Raw genomic sequence first — 21,557 nt, 5'->3', positions numbered from 1 at the left:
CTTGTGGGGATGAGCACTGAGTGTTATGTGGAAACTAATTTGACAATAAACTATTTGTAAAAAAAAAAAAATATGTCTGGTTTTAGAAACCCTAGTTCCTCTACGCAGTGCCTTCTGGGTATGTAATCGAACTTGTTGGTGCCACCTCCTACACTGTTGGTGGGAATGTAAACTGGTGCAGCCCCTCTGGAAAACAGTGTGGAGGTTCCTCAGGAAACTAACAATAGAACTCCCCTAGGACCCAGCAATAGCACTGCTAGGAATGTACCCAAGGGACCCAGGAGTGCTGATGCATAGGGGCCCATGGACCCCAATGTTCACAGCAGCACTCTCCACAACAGCCAAATCATGGAAACAGCCTAAATGTCCATCAACTGATGAATGGATCAAGAAGACGTGGTCTATATATACAATGGAATACTACATGGCAATGAGAAACAATGAAATCTGGCCACGTGTAGCAACATGGATGGACCTTGAGGGCGTTATGCTGAGCGAAATAAGTCAGGCAGAGAAGGACAAATATCATGTGTTTGCACGTATAGGAGGATTAGGGGGAACTTGACGGAGGAACAAGGGGGAGAAGAAGGGGGGAAATGGTGGGGGAAAGGGAGAGAGGCAAACCATGAGAGACTCTTGAATGCTGACAAAAACTGAGGACTGATGGATGTGGGGGGGAGGGGGGATGGGCATGGAGGAGGGCACTTGTGGGGATGAGCACTGAGTGTTATGTGGAAACTAATTTGACAATAAACTATTTGTAAAAAAAAAAAAAAAAAAAGAACTTGTTGGTGCCAGAGTGCTTGGGTTCTCATCTCTGATGGCATCACATGGTGAGCCTCAGTGCCCCCGTCTGTTCACTAAAGAGGCAACTCCAGCTGAAATCACTCTTAAAATATTACTAAATCCTCACGTAACTTCTAAAAAGATGTTTCTTCTTCCTGAGTCTGTGTAAATGTTTTTTTATCTGCAAAGTTTTCTTTGTGTTGAAATTCTAACATGAATCTTGGGTATCTCTCTGGGGTACAGTGAAGTCCACTGAAAGGCATCTCGTCTATTTTGAAAATAAATATTATGTGACCTCTGGTAATTCTTTTTCTGTACGAATACACACTTTCTTGAGTAATTAGGGTATTAGTTATTGTACATGATTGCTTTGTGAAATGTGCAAATGAGATGACCTATGCAGCCTTGTTTGAATTATTTCCTCTGGTTTGTACTGTTATTAAAAGCATATTCTAGCCCTCAGCTAACATCATCCTCAATGGGGAAAAACAGAGCTTTCCCGCTGAGATCAGGCAGGGATGTCCACTCTCACCACTGTTGTTTAACATAGTGCTGGAAGTCCTAGCGTCAGCCATCAGACAACAAAAGGAAATCAAAGGCATCAGAAGTGGCAAAGAAGAAGTCAAACTTTCACTTTTCTCAGACGACATGATATTTTACATAGAAAACCCGACAGACTCCACCAGACGCCTACTAGAACTGATCCATGAATTCAGCAAAGTTGCAGGATACAAAATCAACGCACAGAAATCGGTTGCATTTTTGTACACCAACAGTGAAGCAACAGAAAGAGAAATCAAGAAACTGATCCCATTCACAATTGCACAAAAGCCATAAAATACCTAGGAATAAACCTAACCAAAGATATAAGAGATCTTTATGATGAAAACTATAGAAAACTTATGAAGGAAATTGAAGAAGACACAAAGAAATGGAAAAACATTCCATGCTCATGGTTTGGAAGAATAAACATTGTTACAATGTCATTACTACCCAAAGCAATCTACACAATCAATACAATCCCAATCAAATTGGACAGGCATTCTTCTCAAAGCTAGAACAAACTATCCTAAATTTTGTATGGAACCACAAAAGACCCCAAATAGCCAAAGAAATATTGAAGAAGAAAACCAAAATGGGAGGCATCACCATCCCAGACTTTAGCCTCTACTACAAAGCTGTCATCATCATCATCAAGAGAGTCATCATCAAGAGAGCATGGTATTGGCACAAAAACAGACACAAACCAATGGAATAGAATAGAGAACTCAGAACTGGACCCACAAATGTGTGGCCAACTAATCTTTGACAAAGCAGGAAAGTATCCAATGGAAAAAAGACACCCTCTTTAACAAATGGTGCTCGGAGCACTGGACAACAACATGCAGAAGAAGGAAGCTAGATCATTTTCTCACAGCATACACAAAAATAACATCAAAATGAATAAAAGACCTGAATGTGAGACAGGAAACCATCAAAACCCTAGAGGAGAAAGCAGGAAACAACCTCCTTGACCTCAACTGCAGCAATTTCTTACTTGACACATTCCCAAAGGCAAGGGAATCAAGAGCAAAAATGAACTACTGGGACCTAGTCAAGATAAAAAGCTTCTGCACGGCAAAGGACACAATCAATAAATCTAATAGGCAACTGACAGAATGGGAGGGATAGTTGCAAATGACATTATCAGTTAAAGGGCTAGTATCCAAAATCTATAAGGGACTCACCAAACTATACACCCGAAAAACAAGTAATCCAGTGAAGAAATGGGCAGAAGACAGGAACAGACACTTCTCTAAAGAGGACGTCCAGATGACCAACAGACACATAAAACGATGCTCAGCGTCCCTCATCACCAGGGAAATGCAGATCAAAGCCACACTGAGACACCATCTTATGCCAGTCACAGTGGTGAAAATGAACAAATCAGGAACTTATAGATGCTGGTAAGGATGTGGAGAAATGAGCACCCTCCTACACTGTTGGTGGGAATGTAAACGGGTGCAGCCCCTCTGGAAAACAGTGTGGAGGTTCCTCAGAAAGAGCCTAAGTGTCCATCCACAGACGAATGGATCAAGAAGATGTGGTTTATCTATACAATGGAATACTAGATGGCAATGAGAAAGAATGAAATCTGGCCACGGGTAGCAACGTGGATGGAACTTGAGGGTGTTATGCTGAGCGAAATAAGTCAGGCAGAGAAGGACAAATATCATATGTTTGCACGTATAGGAGGATTAGGAGGAACTTGACGGAGGACCGTGGGGGAGAAGAAGGGGGACATCGTGGGGGAGAGGGAGGGAGGCAAACCATGAGAGACTCTTGAATGCTGAGAACAAACTGAAGGCTGATGGGGGTGGGGGAGGGAGGAAGGGGGGTGATGGGCATGGAGGAGGGCACTTGTGGGGATGAGCACTGGGTGTTATGTGGAAACCAACTTGACAATAAGCTATTTTTAAAAAAGCATATTCTATTATAAATAAGTAAATAAATAAAGTAAAAAATAAAATTAATGGTTTGAAAGATACCTCTCTTCCAACTGTATTCTGTAAATGATTATTTCTAGTGTGTACATAGACACACATTTAAGTATGTTAATACACATATATTTTTAAATTTCATCTAGATATCTTGAAACCAGGTCACTTTATTGAGCTAAGTTCTTAGTTTAATAGTTTTCTAGTCGATTTGCTTAGATTTTTTTCCAAGAAGGCAAACATATCGATAGCAGTAACGCGTTTTTCTCCTCCTTCCCAATATTTAAGGCTCTTATTTCCTTTTCCTGGCCTATTACGTTATTGAAAAACATCAGAACAATATAAGGAAAATAACATGGATAAAACAAGATACATATAAAATATTAAAAAATTCTTCTTCTCCTTCAAGTCACACTGGGGGCGTTTTTAAAAATCATGAACAGGAGTCGGAAACAAAAGTCATCAATAAGACAGGAGCTGAGTCAGAGTTGCCAGGACAGAGTGGTGGGAGACGGGTACTGAGCGCACAAAGAAACATCTCCTGGGGAGACGGAAGTGTTCCGTATCTCGACTGGGGTGAGAGTACCTAGGGATGTAGATCTGTCAAAATTCGCTGACCTGTACACTTAAAATCTGTGAGTTTTTATTATTTACACCTTAATACAGTGATTTAAAAAAAATAAAGAATGAATGTGGAGTGACTGCAAAGGGAGTGACGTGTGGAGCGACTGTGACCGTAATGGGGCTACTTGCCCCCCTGGACAGAGAGCTGTAGTGAATTATACTAATAGTTGTGCTTCCCCTCCACGTCTTCTGTGTTTCAAACAAATTGCAACACTAAGATACAGTCATTGCAGAAAATGTTTAAAACGTATAAAAGCATATAAAACAAAAATGTAACACCTGAAACGCCGCCACGGAAGAGGTTACAATGAACATTTTTTCCCTCTCAAACACTGACCGATGTAACCATACGGGCACGTGTCTGCATCAAGTTCCTTGCTGCTTGAGTCTTTTTTTTTTTTTTTTTAATTTTTATTTATTTCTAGGAGAGAGAGAGAGAGAGAGAGAGAGACAGCATGAGCAGGGAACGGTCAGAGACAGAGGGAGACACAGACTCCGAAATAGGCTCCAGGCTCTGAGCTGGCAGTCAGCACAGAGCCCGACGCGGGGCTCGAAGCCACGAACCGCGAGATCATGACCCAAGCAAAAGTCGGACGCTCAACCGACTACGCCACCCAGGCGCCCCGCTGCTTGAGTCATTTCAATGTCCTTATGGATGGGCTGTAAATGATCCAACCCTGAGTGTTAGTTTCCCACCACTGCTGTAGCAAATGATCATACATCTAGTGGCTTCAAGCAACCAAAATGCGTTCTCCCACACTTCTGGAGGCCATGATTCTGAAATGAGTGTTATGGGGCAAAAATCAAGGTGTCAATGGGGCCTTCCTCCCCCAGAAAGTTCAAGGGAGGGAGCTGTTTCTTCACCTTTCCAGCAGGGAAAGCCGCATTTCCTGGCTCTTCCTCCACCTTCAAACCCAGTGGCATAGCACCCTCTCTGATTTGACCTCCCTCACGTGGCCTTTTCTTCTGAAACATCCCCGTCCCCCCTCTTCCTAAGGAGACTTGTGATGACACTGGGCCCGCGTGGATAATCCAGGATCAGCTCCCGTGTCAAGGTCTTCACTTCATCACACCTGCCAAGACCCTGTCCACGTAGGGAACCATGCACAGGTCCCATGGATTAGGATGTGGCTCTTTGGGGGCCACGGTCTGGCCGCCCACCGCCACCCACTCTCCAGACAGGCCCCACGCCTTGCCCTCTTCTGGTTTCTTGACCACACCACACCTCCTGTTGCCACAGGCCTTGTTCACGTCCTGGGTGCGAAACGGGTTTCACAGAAGGGGAGAGACCCTTCTGCATAATAGAAGGAAAAGAACTGCAATTCCCAGGAGAGCTCGGAGGGGGAGAACGAGAGCGAGCCAAGGGACAGTGTGAGTTAGGGGCCCCCCAGAAGACCCCTCTGCTGATGGGGCGTTTCAGAGCCATCGCAGAGAGAAAACCCCCTAACAGAGATGGGTGAGGTGGTGACGACACTCCTGTCTCCTCTCTAAATCCCTCCCGTAAGCCCGCGCTGCTCCTCACAGCTTCTGCACGAACGTGTGGAGCCGGGCCCAGGGCACAGCGGGTTAGAGGAGAAGCCAAGGGCACCGGGGCTGCGCCTGGCCTCGCCACCGGCCCCGCTGGCCGCGAACAACGGGGCAGCAGGCTCCGGGGGGCGGCCAGGCCGAGCATCGTGACAGAACAAGCCTCAGAGAGGCAAATCCACCTGTCCAGCGGGCTGTGAGGAAAGACGGGGAGGCGCCCATGTGTCCGTCCCTGGGGGGCAGGTGGGCCAGGCGCTCAGGTATCTACTTACGGCGGTGGAGAGTCGTGACGCCAGCGTCATTTCCAGGTTCCCCTTCAGGCCCACCAGGGGCGGCACCAGCGTGAGCAGGTCTTTAACCTCCACAAACACGGGCCAGTGCTGGTGGGGAGAGAATAAGATCAATCCCCACACACACATTGGCACATCTTCGAAATTTTTTTTTTAACGTTTTATTTATTTCTAGGAGACAGAGAGACAGACAGCGTGACCAGGGGAGGGTCAGAGAGAGAGGGAGTCACAGACTCTGAAACAGGCTCCAGGCTCCGAGCTGGCAGTCAGCACAGAGCCCGACGCGGGGCTCGAACCCACGAACCGCGAGATCATGACCCAAGCGAAAGTCGGACGCTTAACTGACTGAGGCACCCAGGCGCCCCAACATCTTCGAAATTTCTTGAGAGAAGTTGAGGCGAGTTACTTCGGCAGCGGGGAAACCTGGAGGCCAGGCTGTGTCCGAGAACATGCCATGTCCGGGGCGGCCCATGCGTCTGCAGCAACGCGAACGAGTCACCAGTTTCAAAGCTGGGAGATTTCTCAGGAACGGGACAGCTGATAAGAACATCTGGGACCAAGGAGTGACACTGATTTCCCGGGGACCCAGAGCATCATGTGGGGACTCTGGATTTGTCAAAACAGACAGAATGTCTCTCTATCCAGGTCTCTCACAGAGGTAAAAGGTTTTAAAAAGTATGAAAGGGTGGGGGGCACGTGGGTGGCTCCGTCAGTTGAACGTCTGACTTTGGCTCCGGTCATGGTCACACAGTTTGTAAATCTGAGCCCCGCGTCGGGCTCTGTGCTGACAGCTCGGAGCCTGGAGCCTGCTTCGGATTCTGTGTCTCCCTCTCTCTCTGCCCCTGACCCACTTGCGCTCTGTTTCTCTCCCTGTCTCTCTCTCTCTCAAAAATAAATAAAAACATTTTTAAAAACGCTAAAAAAATATGAAAGGGATGTACGTATCAAGAAAGCTGGAGAAAAAGCCTCTTTGTGAGGTGAAAATTATTCCCACCTGTGTATACACGATCAGACTGCTTATGCCCACCCCACCCCCATCAATTTTCAACACCTCACTGACTTAATTTACGTCTCAGGCCCCCACAGATTCCTGTGATCCCTACACTAAAAGAGCTCCTCCTAGGTTTACAATTCTAGAGCTTAAAAAAATGCTCCTACTTTGTCAGCTAGGAGACAAAAGGCCTGGGGTCTGGCCCGTTCCCTGAGACTGAAGATACGCGGGGTCGGGGGGGGGCCCAGGGGAGTCCATCTTCCAGGGCCTGGAGTGAAAGGGGTCAGGCGTCCTTCATGTCCTTAGATGGAGGGAGAGCACCCATGGCTGGGGTTCCCTCTTCCCTTTACCTCATCTGCAAAGCTGGGGAATTCAGAGTCCATTCCCAGCTCTGACGGAGCTACGAGTCTGCCCTCCTCGGGAAGTTCCGAAGAAAACCAGGTCACCGGCCTCCTGCGGCTCCCAGGCTTCCGGAAGCATCTGGCCCCCGAGCAGCTGTGCTGTCAGCGCGCCACAGCACACCCAGGGACAGAAGTCCCAGCCCAGATCCTGGCACAGCCGCCCTCCCTGGGCTCCAGCCTCGCCTGAGGCTGGCATCCTCTCCCCCAGCCTCCTCCGGCCTCCCACCTCCGCCTGCTCCCAAGCACCTTCTTTTCCGCTGATGCACAAGACCCAGTCCCCACCAACCCGAGAGTGAAACACTCCGCGGAGCTGTGGCGTCTCCCGCCCCCCCCCCCCCCCCCCCCCCCCCCCAAGCCCAGCTGGTGTTAGGCTCCAGCTGTGTGACAGGCACACCTCCGAACTCCTTGCTGCTTTCACGACCACATTCCCCGCGTCCGCAACTGACCTCTGCTGATTCCATGGTGACCTCCGCTGAGGGCCCCCCTCCTCCTCCTGACCTCTTTTTCTTCTCATTACTTAATTTAAAAGATTTTATTTCCATGTTTCAGATAGGCAGGCGGCAAAGCTAGACATGTTAACCAAGGTCTAACAATAATTCTTGATTCTTCAAAATGGACACAGGCTTTTCAACCCTGGAGGGTCCTTGGGGTACGTAACAGCCTTAGGGAACTGATGCTCAAGGAAACAGTCCATGGTGTTCAAGAGGCCTGACCTCCAGCTCCGCAGCTGTGAAACTCCGTTACAGAACAGACGGAACCGAGCCGAGGGGAAGGCTGGGCTGGCATCAAACCGCTTACCGCTCTGCGGCACTCGTGGTTCCTGACCCATCCGTTCCGAGTCTGCTTTCTACCAGCAGTGGCCCCCAGAGGTGAGGAGACCAAAGGCTGCAGACATCCTAACCTTTTAATCCTGAGTCCTTCACGCTTGATCTTCGGTTCTCCTTCCCCGCCATTTGCTCTCCCTCCCAAGGCTCGAGTCACCTTCCACTGCGCGCCATGCATGACCTCACCCGCAGCCACCCCCAATCCTCCCCACTTTCACAAGAAGCCCGAAGGGGGTGACGGGCAGGAGGTGAGTCTTTGCAGTAGTCACATGGGTGTGGGCTGGGATACAAGGATGGCCACAGGGACCTGAGAAGTCACATCGAGACACATCAGGCACCCCATAAGCACCGAAATCAGCCAGAGGTAAACGTCCTTGCACTTGCGAGGCTCCGAATCACAGCCACAGCCTCCCAGCTCTCCCCAGTGGCCTTGACCCGGCTGCCACAGTTCAGTTCTGTTACAGTTACAACCTGTCACTCGGCCCCTTATAACCCTCCATGACCAGTTGTGATCCTGGGCGTACACCCAGAGATCCGTCCCCGCAAAATACACAAGAAATAGACAACCATGTCCCTGGGAGTATCATGCTTCCAAAACAGCCAAGACTAATGCACAGTATTAGAAGGCAGAAGATTGGTTTAGGCTGGGCGGAGGATGGAGGAGCCTCCTGGGGGCTGAGAATGCTCTTGACCCGGGTGGTGGTTACACAGGTGCATTTATCCGGAGATGGTTCACCAAACTGTACGTGTAAGACTTGTACAAATTTTGGGGCGCCTGGGTGGCTTAGTCGGTTAAGCGTCCGACTTTCACTTAGGTCATGATCTTGCGGTTCGTGGGTTCGAGCCCCGCGTCAGGCTCTGTGCTGACTGCCAGCTCAGAGCCTGGAGCCTGTTTCAGTCTGTGACTCCCTCTNAGGCTCTGTGCTGACTGCCAGCTCAGAGCCTGGAGCCTGTTTCAGTCTGTGACTCCCTCTCTCTCTGACCCTCCCCTGCTCACACTGTCTCTCTCTCTCTCTTAGAAATAAATAAAACATAAAAAAAAAAAAAAGACTTGTACAAATTTTAACACATCCACGCTATACTTCAATAAAATACACATTTATTTTAAAACTAGTAACGAGGACAAAACGAACAACCCCTCTGCACTCAGCATACAACTTGAGCAGAGCAGAGAGCCCTCCTCAGGGGCTGTCCAGCACCGCCCCACCCCCCACCCCCCCATGACCACGGCCGCTCGCTGCTCTTCACTCCTTGCAAACGCCCACTCATCCGTCTGTATCTCTGCACACACTGATCCCTTTGCTTGGACTGTCTGCTCTGTCTCTCTCACATCATCCTGGAAACTAGTATATTATCTTTTAAATTCCAACTCCAAATGTCCTACTGACCGCATTCTTTGACTCCTCTAGGAAGAATGAACTGTTCCCTCTTTCTTCACAGGCAAATGTCTGCTCACTGCCTTCACTCCCTTACACCTGCTCGTGGGATGGAGCGCCCACCTCACCCCCTACGCTACAAATGCCACGGAGGCAGGGACAGGTCTGTTTCTGCTCACCACTGCACCCCCGGGGCCTGAGAGCAGCTAACACAGAATTCAACAAAATACGCTGAATGAATAAACGAGGAACTGGATGAATGAATGAATTCATCTCTCCTACTCTGCGCTCAGCTACCAGCTGCTCACAAGCAGACACCCTGTCTGATTCATCTCTGATTCAGTGAAGAAAGACCACACGCACTCTAAGAATTACAACTGCCGTCACTGTCTCTGGTGCCCACTGGTCTACATAACCCCCCGAGAAGGCCTGAAGCATACACGTGACCTGATAACAGAGGCTTCCTCCAGGGATGAGATTGATGGCTGAGACACTTATTTTATAAACAAGAGAAACGGGGGCGCCTGGGTGGCTCAGTGGGTGAGCATCCAACTTTGGCTCTGGACATCATCTCAGGGTTCAAGACGTCAAGCCCTGCATTGGACTCACTGTTACCAGCTTGGAGTCCACTTGAGACTTTCTCCCTCTCTCTGCACCCCCCCCCACCACATAAGCATTAAAAAAAGAGAAAGGGGGAGAAACATTTATATATCCCCTTACTTGTATAACTGAAAAATAATTCTTTGAAAAAAAACCCTGAACTGATACTCTCTGGCCCCAATCCCTGGGCCCAACTATAGATTGAACCCAAACCCCATAAAAAGAGAGACCCCTGGCCCCAAATCTAGAGTAGGTAAAGCCAGCACCCAACCAGTCCTCTTGGGGCCAGCCCACTATGCAAGAGACAGCCACAAGGCACCCCCACCAGGGTCATCCCTGCTGCAGGCTCCTAAGCCAGGAGGCCCCGGCATGCCACAACCTGGGAACGGTGGGAGCCAGGCCACCTTCCTCTGTGGTGGAATTTCCCTCCGGAACAGTGCTGGCAAGGCCACGCCCTGCACCACCGAGCAGGGGTGCCCAGGGAGGTGGTGGTGCGTGCGCAGGAGCCACGCAAACCTGAATGCCCTTGAACCTCACCACACCTGGGAATCACTGCACATTTGTAAAGTGGGGAGAAAGAATGAGCCGTGTCTTCCAGGGCTGTTTTCTGTTCCTCCCAACTGCTGGGCCTCCCAAAGCTGTATGGCCCAAGGCCTGGATTTGCAGACAGCCTTGCCTGGGTATGCTCTGTGCCTGCCTCCCAACACATCCCTTCTCTGCATGCTAGACCCCCAGACGAAGACTTAACACAGGGGGTCAGGAAACTGCCTCCAGTTAGGACTTCCTCCTGGAAAGGTCTCCTATGCCACCCCTGCTGATGGTCAGGCACAATCCTGAGCCCTTCTTCCCCCGACTTCCCATCCAATCTTCCAAACCCTGCTGAGATGCCCCAACTGACTGACAAATACCCTCACAGGCTGCAGCCAACTGAGGGACGCCCAGTGTGGTGGAGGGGCTCAAACCCCTGTTCCACGAGGTGGCCACGGAAGGTCAAAACAGAGAGACACAGAGCAGAGTCTTCCTCTGGAGAAGGGTCTTACGGAAGGGGTGAGAGACTATTAGAGCAGCCCAAGGTGAAGCTCTGAGGTGGGAGAGACAGGGATCTAGGCTGCAAGCCTATAATGCTTTCTCTCTCTCTCTCTCTTTCTTTTCTTCCTTCCTCCCTCCCTCCCTCCCTCCCTTCCTTCCTTTTTAAAAATGTTTTCTTTATTTTTGAAGGAGAGATAGAGACAGCATGAGCAGGGGAGGGTCAGAGAGAGACGGAGACACAGAATCTGAAGCAGGCTCCAGGCTCTGAGCTAGCTGTCAGCACAGAGCCCAATGCGGGGCTCGAACCCACAAACCATGAGATCATGACCTGAGCTGAAGTTGAACACTTAACCGACTGAGCCACCCCGGGGCCCCACAGATGAATGCTTTCTAACAGCAAGTTGGCCAGTACACAAAGGGCTGCCCTAGCCCCAAGAGGGGTGAATGTCCCATCCACTGAGAGCTAAGCAGAGCCATCATGAGGCTCATCCAGAAACCGGGGGACAGGGTGGGTGCTGACCTCCCCTCTTCAACTCAGACACAGACGCACAGGGAATGCTGAGCTGCCATCAGGAAGATGTTTGTGGAACTGAGGAAGGCACAGCACTGGCTGCAATGTCCCCATGGGCTGCAAAACTAAATTTAAATTTAATTTCACTGATTAGAAAGCATATTACAGGGGTGCCTGGGTGGCTCAGTCGGTTGAGCATGACTCTTGATTTCGGCTCAGGTCATGACCCCAGAGTCCTGGGACTGAGCCCCACATCGGGCGCTGTGCTGACAGCACAAAGCCTGCTTGGGATTCTCTCTCTCTCTCTCTCTCTCTCTCTCTCTCTCTCTGCCTCTCCCTCCCTCACTCATGTACACAGGTGTGCATTCTCTCCCTCAAAAAAAAAAAGTGTAATAAAAGCAGATTACATAGTATGATCCCATATATTCATTCATGTTTACATGTTCTTGATAGACTCGCACCACAACGTTGATAGAGATTACGGGCACCCTTCCTTCTTCACTTGTGTATAGTTTCTAATTTTTCTCAAATCGCACACTAACTATATAAAAACGTTTAGGTAGACAGAGCAAACTGACCGTGGCTCACAGAGCACTACCTGAACCAATCCGAAGGCACCGACAGACTAGAAGAGTGCATGCCAGAGTGTGTGCTCGCGCAAGGGCCTCCCCGCAAATGCTTCTGCTCGACAGAGACCACCACGTCCCCACACCCGCCTGGACCCCAGCCCCGCAGAGATTCCGGGGACTGGCAGCAACAGAGCCCATCAGCCTTGGGGCCACAGCAGGAAGCACACTTGTCCTCGCAGCCCAGTGAGGCAGGTGGGGGGCAGCCCCGTCTGACGCAGGGGGAGCTAATGAATTCCCTCAAGTAGCAAGTGAGCGGCAGAGGACTTGAACCCCTCCAGGCCCTGCATGATGAATCAGGAAGGAAAACGGTTTGACCTCCCCAGGCTAACGGGGTTCGTGTGGGCTGACCCTGGAGAGGGTCATCAGAAGCTTCTTGGAATTTCAGACCTGAGGCCCCCGGAGAGTCCTCCTGGGGGCACCACGGAGCCCAGAAATGCTGGGCTGCAGCCCCGCTCAGGGCCCCTGGTGCCCCCCGGCCTATCCTGTCTGTGATGCCCATGGAGCCCGGTTCTTCCCCTCCCCCCAGGCCCCCAAATGCCCGGTACGCACTTGGATGGTGTTCATCACCAGGCCGGCTGTCAACATGCCCAAGCCCGAGAGCAGAATGGGCACCACGATCTGGCACGTGATAGAGAAGGCGGTCTCAGGGAAGACCCCGTGGGGGGACCGGGTGAGCTCACAGCTGAAGCCTCTCAGCTTCTTGCCCTGGACGCGAAACTCCAGATTGAGCTGGGTGACCACCATGATCAGGCTGCCAACCACGTTCGCGGGAGCACGGCCTCCGCGTGCGTCCTGTCTTCCTCCTGCACGGATAATATGCTTCTGAGGAGGCCGCGCAGGGGACGCTGCCAGTGCCCCGAGCTGCGGGCGGGATCCCCGAACGCCCCTCAGCCGAGGGCCAGCGCAAGCAAGGAATAACGGCCAGCGTGACTCAGAGCCTCACGTGGGGCCTCGGCAAACTGCAGTCCGTCCGTCCACCCCCTGCAGGTTCGCCTCAGAGACTGGCTGCTGTCAGCCAGGACCGCCCTCGGCTCACAGGCTCTCACAGTGACCTTGATAGCATCCAGCCTTCCAGCCGACGCTGGCCTGGGCCGGACTCAGGGAGACAGAATCACATGGGGCCTGACCTTGGTGAGGGCCACCAAGAATCCTGCCCGCCTCTGCACACGTCTACTCGTGCGGCCTGGAGAATTCTCAGCCTAAATGACCCACTCCCACGGCCCTCGGAGGAGTTTCATTTCTCAAGGTTGAGAGGGCTGCGGGTACCCACGAAAGAAGCCACATCCAGTGACCACCTAGACTTCAGAATCCAAGGGCTCATGAGTATATTGAAGAAGCTGTGTTCATAGAGGAAACGCAGCCCTGTTCACTCTCAAGGCCCCAGAAAACTTATAAACGTGCTTCTGGGGCATCTGTGTGGCTCGGCCGGTTAAGAGTCTGACTTTGGCTCGGGTCACGATCTCACGGTTCGTGGGTTTGAACCCTGTAACAGGCTCTGTGCTGACAGCTCAGAGCTGGGAGCCTGCTTTGGATCCTGTGTCTCCCTCTCTCTCTGCCCCTCCCCCGCTCACACTGTGTCCCTCAAACATAAAATCAACATCAAAAAAATTTTTTAACCATGTTTCCGATGGGACCCCACTCTCATCCCTTACAAAGGTTAGACCAGCCTTGATATCCTGCTGACTGCCCCCACCCAGAGAATATGCTGGAACATCACCTTTGACTGCCAGCCATTCTACTGTTGGGTGTGCACTGGGCATTCCACAGGTAGCAGGGATGGCATGTCAGGCCTGAGGGCCAGCTGGAACAGGGATCGAGGCCACAGCCAGAAGAAGCCCAAGGCTGAAGGTCAGAAGCACACTCACCTACTGACCTCAGGAGACTTCACCTGGACCAGGTCCTGATCTGAGCCTCAACTTCTGCTCCTGTTCCTAAAGCAGGCCCCGCTTGGGCAACTTCCTGGTTCCCCTCTGTTGAATAGTCTATCCTACACTCAGGTCCCATCCCCTTGGCCTGGAGTCACAACCTAGATCCTACTGACCTCCCAGGCCTATCCACCTCCCTGCCAACTCCAGCCAAACTTCAACAACTCTCTCCTTCATGCCCCAAATATTCCTCTCTCTGCACCTGTCCTCAAACAACCCATTTGCTCATTCATTCAGTCGATATTTTTAAGCCCCTCTTTGGAGCCAGACACAATGAGCTCTAAACTTCTTGGGCATTCTCCCACTGGGAGCTGGAGTTTCTGTCTCCTCCCCTTCATCCTTGACTGCTGGGCCAATAGAACACACTGGAAGAGACATTGTGTCAGTCTGGTTCTTGAGAAACAGTCTCCGCTTCCCATCTCTTGAGAGGCTCATACTTGAAACCCAGATACCACACTATGAGGAAGCCCAAGTAGTCACACAGAAAGGTCACCTACGAGTGTTCCAGCTGAGGATCCAGGTGACAGCCAGGAGCAACTGTCACGTCATGTGAGTGAACTAGCCTGGATTGCATACAACGCTTGGCAAGCCACCCCGGCAGATGCTGCACAGAGCAGACATCCATTCTCACGGAGCCCTATCCGAACTATAGATTCGTGACCAAACTGAATGACTAGCTTTAAACAAGCCACTAACTACGGGTGCAGTGTGTTGCACAGCAACAGATAATTGGGACATCTGGGGAACCTCACCCCCACCCTTTACTTTCCTCATCTCAGATAAAGTAACAACTTCCAAGCCTCTCTCTAGTCCAGGCTCCTCCCCTGAGCTTTCAGGCTGTGTAACCCCTGTGTAACTCCAACAGTCTTCCACATTCCTTCCTTCCAACCCCTCCCACAAACCTCTTGCTTCAATCAATGGTTCTTCCAGAAGCCCAGACCCCACTCTGACTGCCCATTCCCCAACCAACTCAACCCCACATCCAATGTGCCTGTCCCCACATCTCTCCCATGTCTGTCCCCTCCTCTCCAGCTCATGGACACCACCTTCACCATGGCCCTTAACTACCTCCTAACCCTTCTGTCCACCAAAAGTAATTCACGCTCTTCACATTAACATCTTAGGTTGGGTCTTCAGGTCACCTGCTTGCCCAAATATCCTCAATAGCTGTCAACTCATTACCTGAGAAAGTTCAGATTTTTGTGGCCAGACGTTCAAGGTCCCTCACAAGTTAGGGGGGAAAGCATCCATTTGAGCCCTCTCTATTTCTAGTACATGATCATACACTGCACGCCCTAAAAGGAGCTTCCTGTGGACCCTCACACGAGTTGTGCCTATACTCACACTACTCCCTCTGCGTGATCCCCACGTTGCTCAGGCCAAACTCTTGCCAAACCTCATGGCCAACTGAGGTGCCTTCTCATCTTTGAGGCCATTCCAGTGTCCTGGCCAGAGCCTAACATCTTCCCCAGAATTCCCAAAGCTCTTCTTTGAACCCCTCTGAGGGTAAGTCCACATATGCCTGATGACATCATAATATGCACATACATCAACTCTCCTTTCCCAGAGTGCACTCCGCTTGAGGTGGAGTCTGGCTGATTCATGGCCACAATCTTTCAGAGCAGGGGAAAGTATTCGTTCATTTACTCCACGGGTTAGTACTGAGGGCCTAATTTTTGCCAGACTCTTGGTCTAAAGTGTCGTGGTACAACTGTTAGCTCAACGGCACATGCTTAGAGCTTTCCAGTGGGGCAGATAATCATGAAAATGGATGTGTAATTATGACCTGTGACGAGCGCTCTGAAGGAAAGCCAAGGAATGGGAGCAGAAGTGAGGATCAACCAACCATACACAGTACCCAATGACTTGCAAATGAAGGAATGAACAAATGAATGAACTGAAAGATCTTCATTCTCTTGTGTACCCATCTGTGCCTCTCACTGCCCTTTCACACTGAGTCACTTCATGCTCCATCACCAGACTCAAAGTATATCTAGGATATCCAGCAGGAAGTAAAACTTTCCATTTTTGTAAACGAATAAACAAAGGCCCTGAGAGGGTTTACCCAAGATCACACCCTAACTCAGTATCAGAGGCAGGACCAAGACCCTCAGCTCCCAACTCTGGGGGCAGACTGCCTCCACCACCCTCCATGCTGTCTGCTCCCTCTGCTGTCCTGTCTGCTGCTGCACATCGATGGTTTGGGCTCGTGTGTTCAAACAAGAGTCTGAACCAGGAAGAGGCAGACAGAAGTGGCACGCGTCAGAGAAAAGAGCTGAGACGTTAACTGGTTTAAGACCGAACCCTCTGGGCTGGGCTGGTTTCTCTGGACACTGGCCACACTGCTCTCACAGCACCCAGCTGAAGGGACCCCCAACAAGTGAGCACTTTCTTCAGACTTCAACGACTCCTGCGATCTAGTTCTGGATGTGGTCAAACATCCTAACACGATGTATAATCATACACAGTGGGCCCCTGAACCATTCTCTTCAGTACAGAAGATACGGAAACAATCCTTTACATACGTTCATAGAGAAAGAGATTTCTGACTAAGCAAGTTCTTAATTATTAAAAAATGTTTCTCGTTTGTTTTAAAAAACCAAAGGGGAGATTAAGATAAATGCATACTCACGTAACACAAACACAGTAGTGAAGAAGTTCAGAAGGATATTCATCAAGATGCTAACAGTGGCTACCTTTGAGGGGCAGAATTAAAAGTGACCTGTATTTTATAATATCCTAACGTTCTATTGCGATTACTTGCTTTTATAACCATCAAAATATAAACTGTCACCACAAATAAATAAAAGATGTCAACACATGAAAAAGATTACTTTCCCATGCCACCTGAGAACAAAATATGTCGACATGGTTTATTGGGTCAGAATCCAGAAGATCAAGAATGTAATTTTAAAAATAGTTCAGTAGCACAGTAGACAATCTCAAAGACCTTGAACTAGATTCTGAGGCTGCACTGAGCTGCAGATGGAATCTGGGTCAAGTATCAGGCGGTTTCCTGGATGAGCCTGAACAAGTCCCCGGCCCTGTGCAGGCCTCTAACGTCTAATCATGAGGGGTGGGACTGCATCAGTGCTTTTCAGTCTACTCTGCATCAGAATGACCTGGGAGCTCCTGAAATGTGCAGCCCAGGCCCAGGCAGGGACCCAAGAATCAGGATCCCGAGGCCTGAGGCATGAACCACTCATCTATTCCAACCAACACCCTTGATTCTTAGGGAGTGTGTCTTTGCAGAACAATTTGGAAGGCCTGCAGAGAGTGGGCAGAGAGCTTTGGAGTGCACGTCACCATTCCCGGCTTACCTTTCTTTTTTTTTCTAATATTTTTTATCCATTTCTAGGAGAGAGAGACAGCGCGAGCAGGGGAGGGTCAGAGAGAGAGGGAGTCACAGACTGAAACAGGCTCCAGGCTCTGAGCTGGCAGTTAGCACAGAGCCCGATGCAGGGCTCAAACCCACGAACCGCGAGATCATGACCCAAGCGAAAGTCGGACGCCCAACCGACCAAGCCACCCAGGCTACCCCCGGCTTACCTTTCTGATTCTTCAGTGGGAACCGGGTGGGTGTCTTTCCAGCAGCACACTTTCCAAATGGTCTCCTATTCCTTTCACTGTCATCTCGAGCCTGGGCTGGTTCTGAGCCAAAATGTCCATCTTAAAAGGCCCGAATTCTTCCCCATCCCGTTAAGGTCTCAGAGATCAACTGATTACATTCTCAATAACGGAGGGCTTCTCTGCTTCCTGCTTCTGATGTGTCTGGCAGAACCCACCCCCAGGTGAAAACACAGAACCAGAGCACTCACATCCATCCACGGCTGGCTGTTCTCACGTGCTCTCTCCATTTAGCTCCTTCATGTCACTCTGGCCTTCCGGGGCCTCCCTTTCCAAGGCTGACGCATGGCTGGCCTTCCTGCCTTCAGAGCCCTTTCTGCTGTCTAACACTGACTAACGCATCTGCCGTCTGTCCCTGCTTGCTTGACCGTGATGCCGTGAGAGGGGATCCTGGCTGATGTGTCCCCCACAGGACCCAGCACAGTGCCGGTCCGTCTGTCCACCTCTCCCCCACTGCTGACACACACACGTGCTGTATTAATGAACGAACAAATGAATATACAGAATCATAGAAACAAGGAGAAGACGAAACCCAATCAGCCTTCTGTAGGTCGAGTGGTGTAAGGCCCTAAAATTCTTATGATCTGCTGCCCTGACATGTGAGGGCCTCGCAGGGTCTACCTGCAACTCCCCCTCTCCACTCTGCTCCGGGGACAAGGTCCCCTAGTCAAGCAACAGTCCTTACCAAGGGGACCAGGCACACTTCCCACTTATCCCTGAATAGGGGGTTTCAGTTCCTGCCGGCCCACAGAATTATTCAAACAAGCCAATCACACCTTCCACTGAGAACCAGGGCACCTCATGCTATTGTTACTATGGAGCCTGCCTCCTGCAGCCCCTCACCGTTTGCTCTGCTTCCCAGTGCAACCCTGCGTGTTCCTGGGTGGGAGGCAGTGTTCTCCTCCCCCAGGCTGTGAGTTTGTGTGACCGATGAACTGTGATTTCCCCGGTCCAGTGCTGGGGTCAGTCACGTGTTTGGCCATCTTCATGTGCTAGCATGGGAACCCCTCCCTCACCAACAGAGTAAGGAGCGGGTGATCGCAGCAGTTGGCATCACAAACAGGACTGCCCGACCCTGAGGGAAGACACCTGATCAGCTTTCACTGTAACTGCTCTTTGCTGCCTGACTAGCTCCTGACGCGGCCCGTGCTGCCTGGGATGGGGCCACTCACTGTTGGCCAGTTTGTGCATTCTTAGCCTGCTCCATGTCCCACGGTCTCTCCTGGGTAATGCCATCTCCTCCAGTCACGAAGGTGCGCACTACTGCCAACCGGCCATATCCCCGCAGGGGTAATCTGTATCTGGCAAGTGCCCTATGGCACTCCTGCACTTAGTCTGACTTATAAATTAAATTGCCAAGATGGACCCCATGAAACAATCCCATTCACACAGCTACAAATGAAATGGTTAACACAGCCCAATGTAAGCTAACACAGGTCTTCAAGGATTAAAATTTATCATACAACGGAAAGAGCCCAAATGTCCATCGATGGAGGAATGGATAAAGAAGATGTGGGGGGCGCCTGGGTGGCTTAGTCGGTTAAGCATCCGACTTTCGCTTAGGTCGTGATCTCACGGTTCGTGGGTTCGAGCCCCGCGTCGGGCTCTGTGCTGACTGCCAGCTCGGAGCCTGGAGGCTGTTTCAGTCTGTGACTCCCTCTCTCTCTGACCCTCCCCTGCTCATGCTGTCTCTCTCTCCTAGAAATAAATAAAACATTTAAAAAAAAAAAAAAGAAGATGTGGTATGTAGGATCCTGGGTGAGTAATGGCTGTTTCCGGCTCATCGCGGTCTTCTTGCGGATTGTCAGGGCTGGTATAGACTGGCAACATGGCGGAGAAGTAGGGAGTTCTGCTTGCATCTCTCAAAAAAAGAAGGGCTGAAGCCAAAGGACTCTGGCCACAAGAGTCTGGAAGGAAAAGAAATGGAGTCCACTAAGAAGACAGACTCATAGGGCTACCTCAAGAAACAAACCAAAGTACACATGGTGGAGAGTCCCAAATGTTACTACAAGTAGGGAAATAAAATAACCAAAGTATCAACAAGAGAGACCAAGGGACACCATTAAAAGAACAATTCCTGAACGGACAGGCCCTGGACAGTCTATGAGCTTCCTTTAATACAGCAGTACTCGCAGATGCAGAGCACATAACAAGCTTTTAAAACTGACAAGAGACAGAAAGCTAGCCAAAATGATGAAATGGAAGAACTCTCCTCAAAAGAAATTTCAGGAAGAAGTTAAAGAATTCATTAAAACAGATATAAACAACATAACTGACCAAGATTTTAGAACAATAGTGATAAAATTAGTCGCTGGGCTTGAAAAAGGCACGGAAGACAACAGACGCTACTGCTACAAAGATTAGGGACCTTAAAAATAGTTATGAGAGAGAGAGGCAAGATGGCGGAGAAGTGGGGAGCTCCGTGCATTTCTCCTGCACGCATCTCTCAAACAGAGAAGGCCTGAAGTCATAGGACACTGAGCCACAGGAGTCTGGGAAGAGAAAGAGAGAGTGGACACTGGGAAGGCAGCCCCGTAAGTGCGTGAGTGCGAACGGGGGGGGGGGGGGGGGGGGGGGGGGGGGGGGGAGAGAGAAGCAGGACTGGGCTGGACATAGGGAGGGAGGGGAGCAAGCCCCACTTGTGGGCGGCCACGGGGAGTTGAGGGGAAGACTGCTCACAGAACTGTCCCTGGAGAAGAGAAAAACCTGGGCTTGGAAAGAGCGTTTTTAGTTCTAGCTGGGGTGCTGACTTTGAACTAGGGCACCCGGGCCCAGAAGGCGCCAGGAAAAGCTGCTCTGCTGCGCTCCCGGCACCATCCCCGGTGGCACGGCCGCCTGAGGCTGAGTTCTGCGAACCTGACCCCTGGCAGCACTGAAGCTGTGGATCCCAAGTTGTGCCACCGCTTGGCCACTACCCGCCCCTCCCCCCCAACACCAGCAGCAGGGAAACAGCCGGGCGGTATCAATAAAGTGCAAGGACTGGAGCTGGAAGTGAGGTGGGGCGTGGGGCATAGGACGCAGCCTATCTTGGCCGCGCCCGCAGCACAGGGATATAGGACCCAAGGGAGTGATGTACAGCACTTGGTTCAAGAGGGACTGGGCGACGCCATTTTTCTCCCCACAGCCACCAAGGCGGGGCCCACAGGACCCAGTGGAGGCGAGACCTGCCTACACCAAACCACGCCCATCCCTGCCAGAGAGCTGGGGTTTTTTGTGGTTTGGTTTTGTTTTTACCTGAGCGGGGGCAAGACCAACATGGATGCGCCGCCATAATTAATTCTAGAGAATTCTTTCTGTTCAGATACATTCTCCCTTTTCTCATTCGTAACCTCAACTCTGCTGGTCGGGGCACTCTGGTCACTGGTTTGCTTAAACAGTCACATTTAATCCGTTCTCTAGATGTACATTCTACACCTCCACCGCTACCTTTTTATCCATCTCTGGAGTAATCAGACTACACAGTTTCTCTGAGTAACATCTTCGTTTCTGTCTCTTCACCTCTAAACACATTCTACGATTCCTCCCTCTGAATCAAGCCTCTTAGTCTCTCTGCCTGGTCATTTCATTTCCAGTTTCGCTTCCTCCCCGCCCTGTCATTTCTCTATTTGTATCTGCTCTCCCAACAGCACTGCATACAGCTGGCTCTTTATTTGTAGCTGGGAATTCTGGTTTTATGCCTTTAGACTGTCCTTTGTCTTTTGGGTTTTTTCTCTTTTCTGTTCTTTTTATTATTTTTTATTAATTTTTATTTTTATTATTTGTCTTCCCTCCTTCCTCTTTTTTTTTTTGTTTTTGTTTTGCATTGTTTTGTTTTTTCCCTTCCTTTTTTTCTTTCTCCCTTTCAGTTTGTTGGATTTGTCTCTGCGTTTGTGTACCTTTGACCCCTGCGTGGCTGTCTGTTTTCTTTTCCAGGGCTGCCTCAAGAAACAAGTCAAAGTACACA

General features: G+C 50.4%; 1 protein-coding gene across 11 annotated transcripts in view; it reads right to left on the bottom strand.

Annotated features, from left to right (window-relative positions):
* Positions 1 to 21,557, bottom strand: part of SLC41A3 (solute carrier family 41 member 3) — an 82,860-nt gene that overhangs the window by 40,029 nt on the left and 21,274 nt on the right. For 7 of the 11 annotated variants that reach the window (XM_039218523.1, XM_039218522.1, XM_039218520.1 and 4 more), the window contains one exon: positions 5,684 to 5,791. In XM_039218523.1, the coding sequence (XP_039074454.1) occupies positions 5,684 to 5,791 (108 nt within the window). Of the gene's footprint in view, positions 1 to 5,683; positions 5,792 to 12,611; positions 12,866 to 13,927; positions 14,621 to 15,331; positions 15,474 to 17,536; positions 17,560 to 21,557 lie in introns of those variants that run through there. The other 4 variants (XM_039218527.1, XM_039218526.1, XM_039218530.1 and 1 more) reach the window with 4 other exon arrangements.

The sequence above is a fragment of the Hyaena hyaena genome, unplaced genomic scaffold, assembly GCF_003009895.1.
Source record: "Hyaena hyaena isolate Hyena2069 unplaced genomic scaffold, ASM300989v1 scaffold_775, whole genome shotgun sequence".
Lineage (NCBI taxonomy): Eukaryota > Metazoa > Chordata > Mammalia > Carnivora > Hyaenidae > Hyaena > Hyaena hyaena.
Note: the sequence above shows the minus strand (reverse complement) of the source record. Positions and strands in the feature narration are given on the sequence as shown.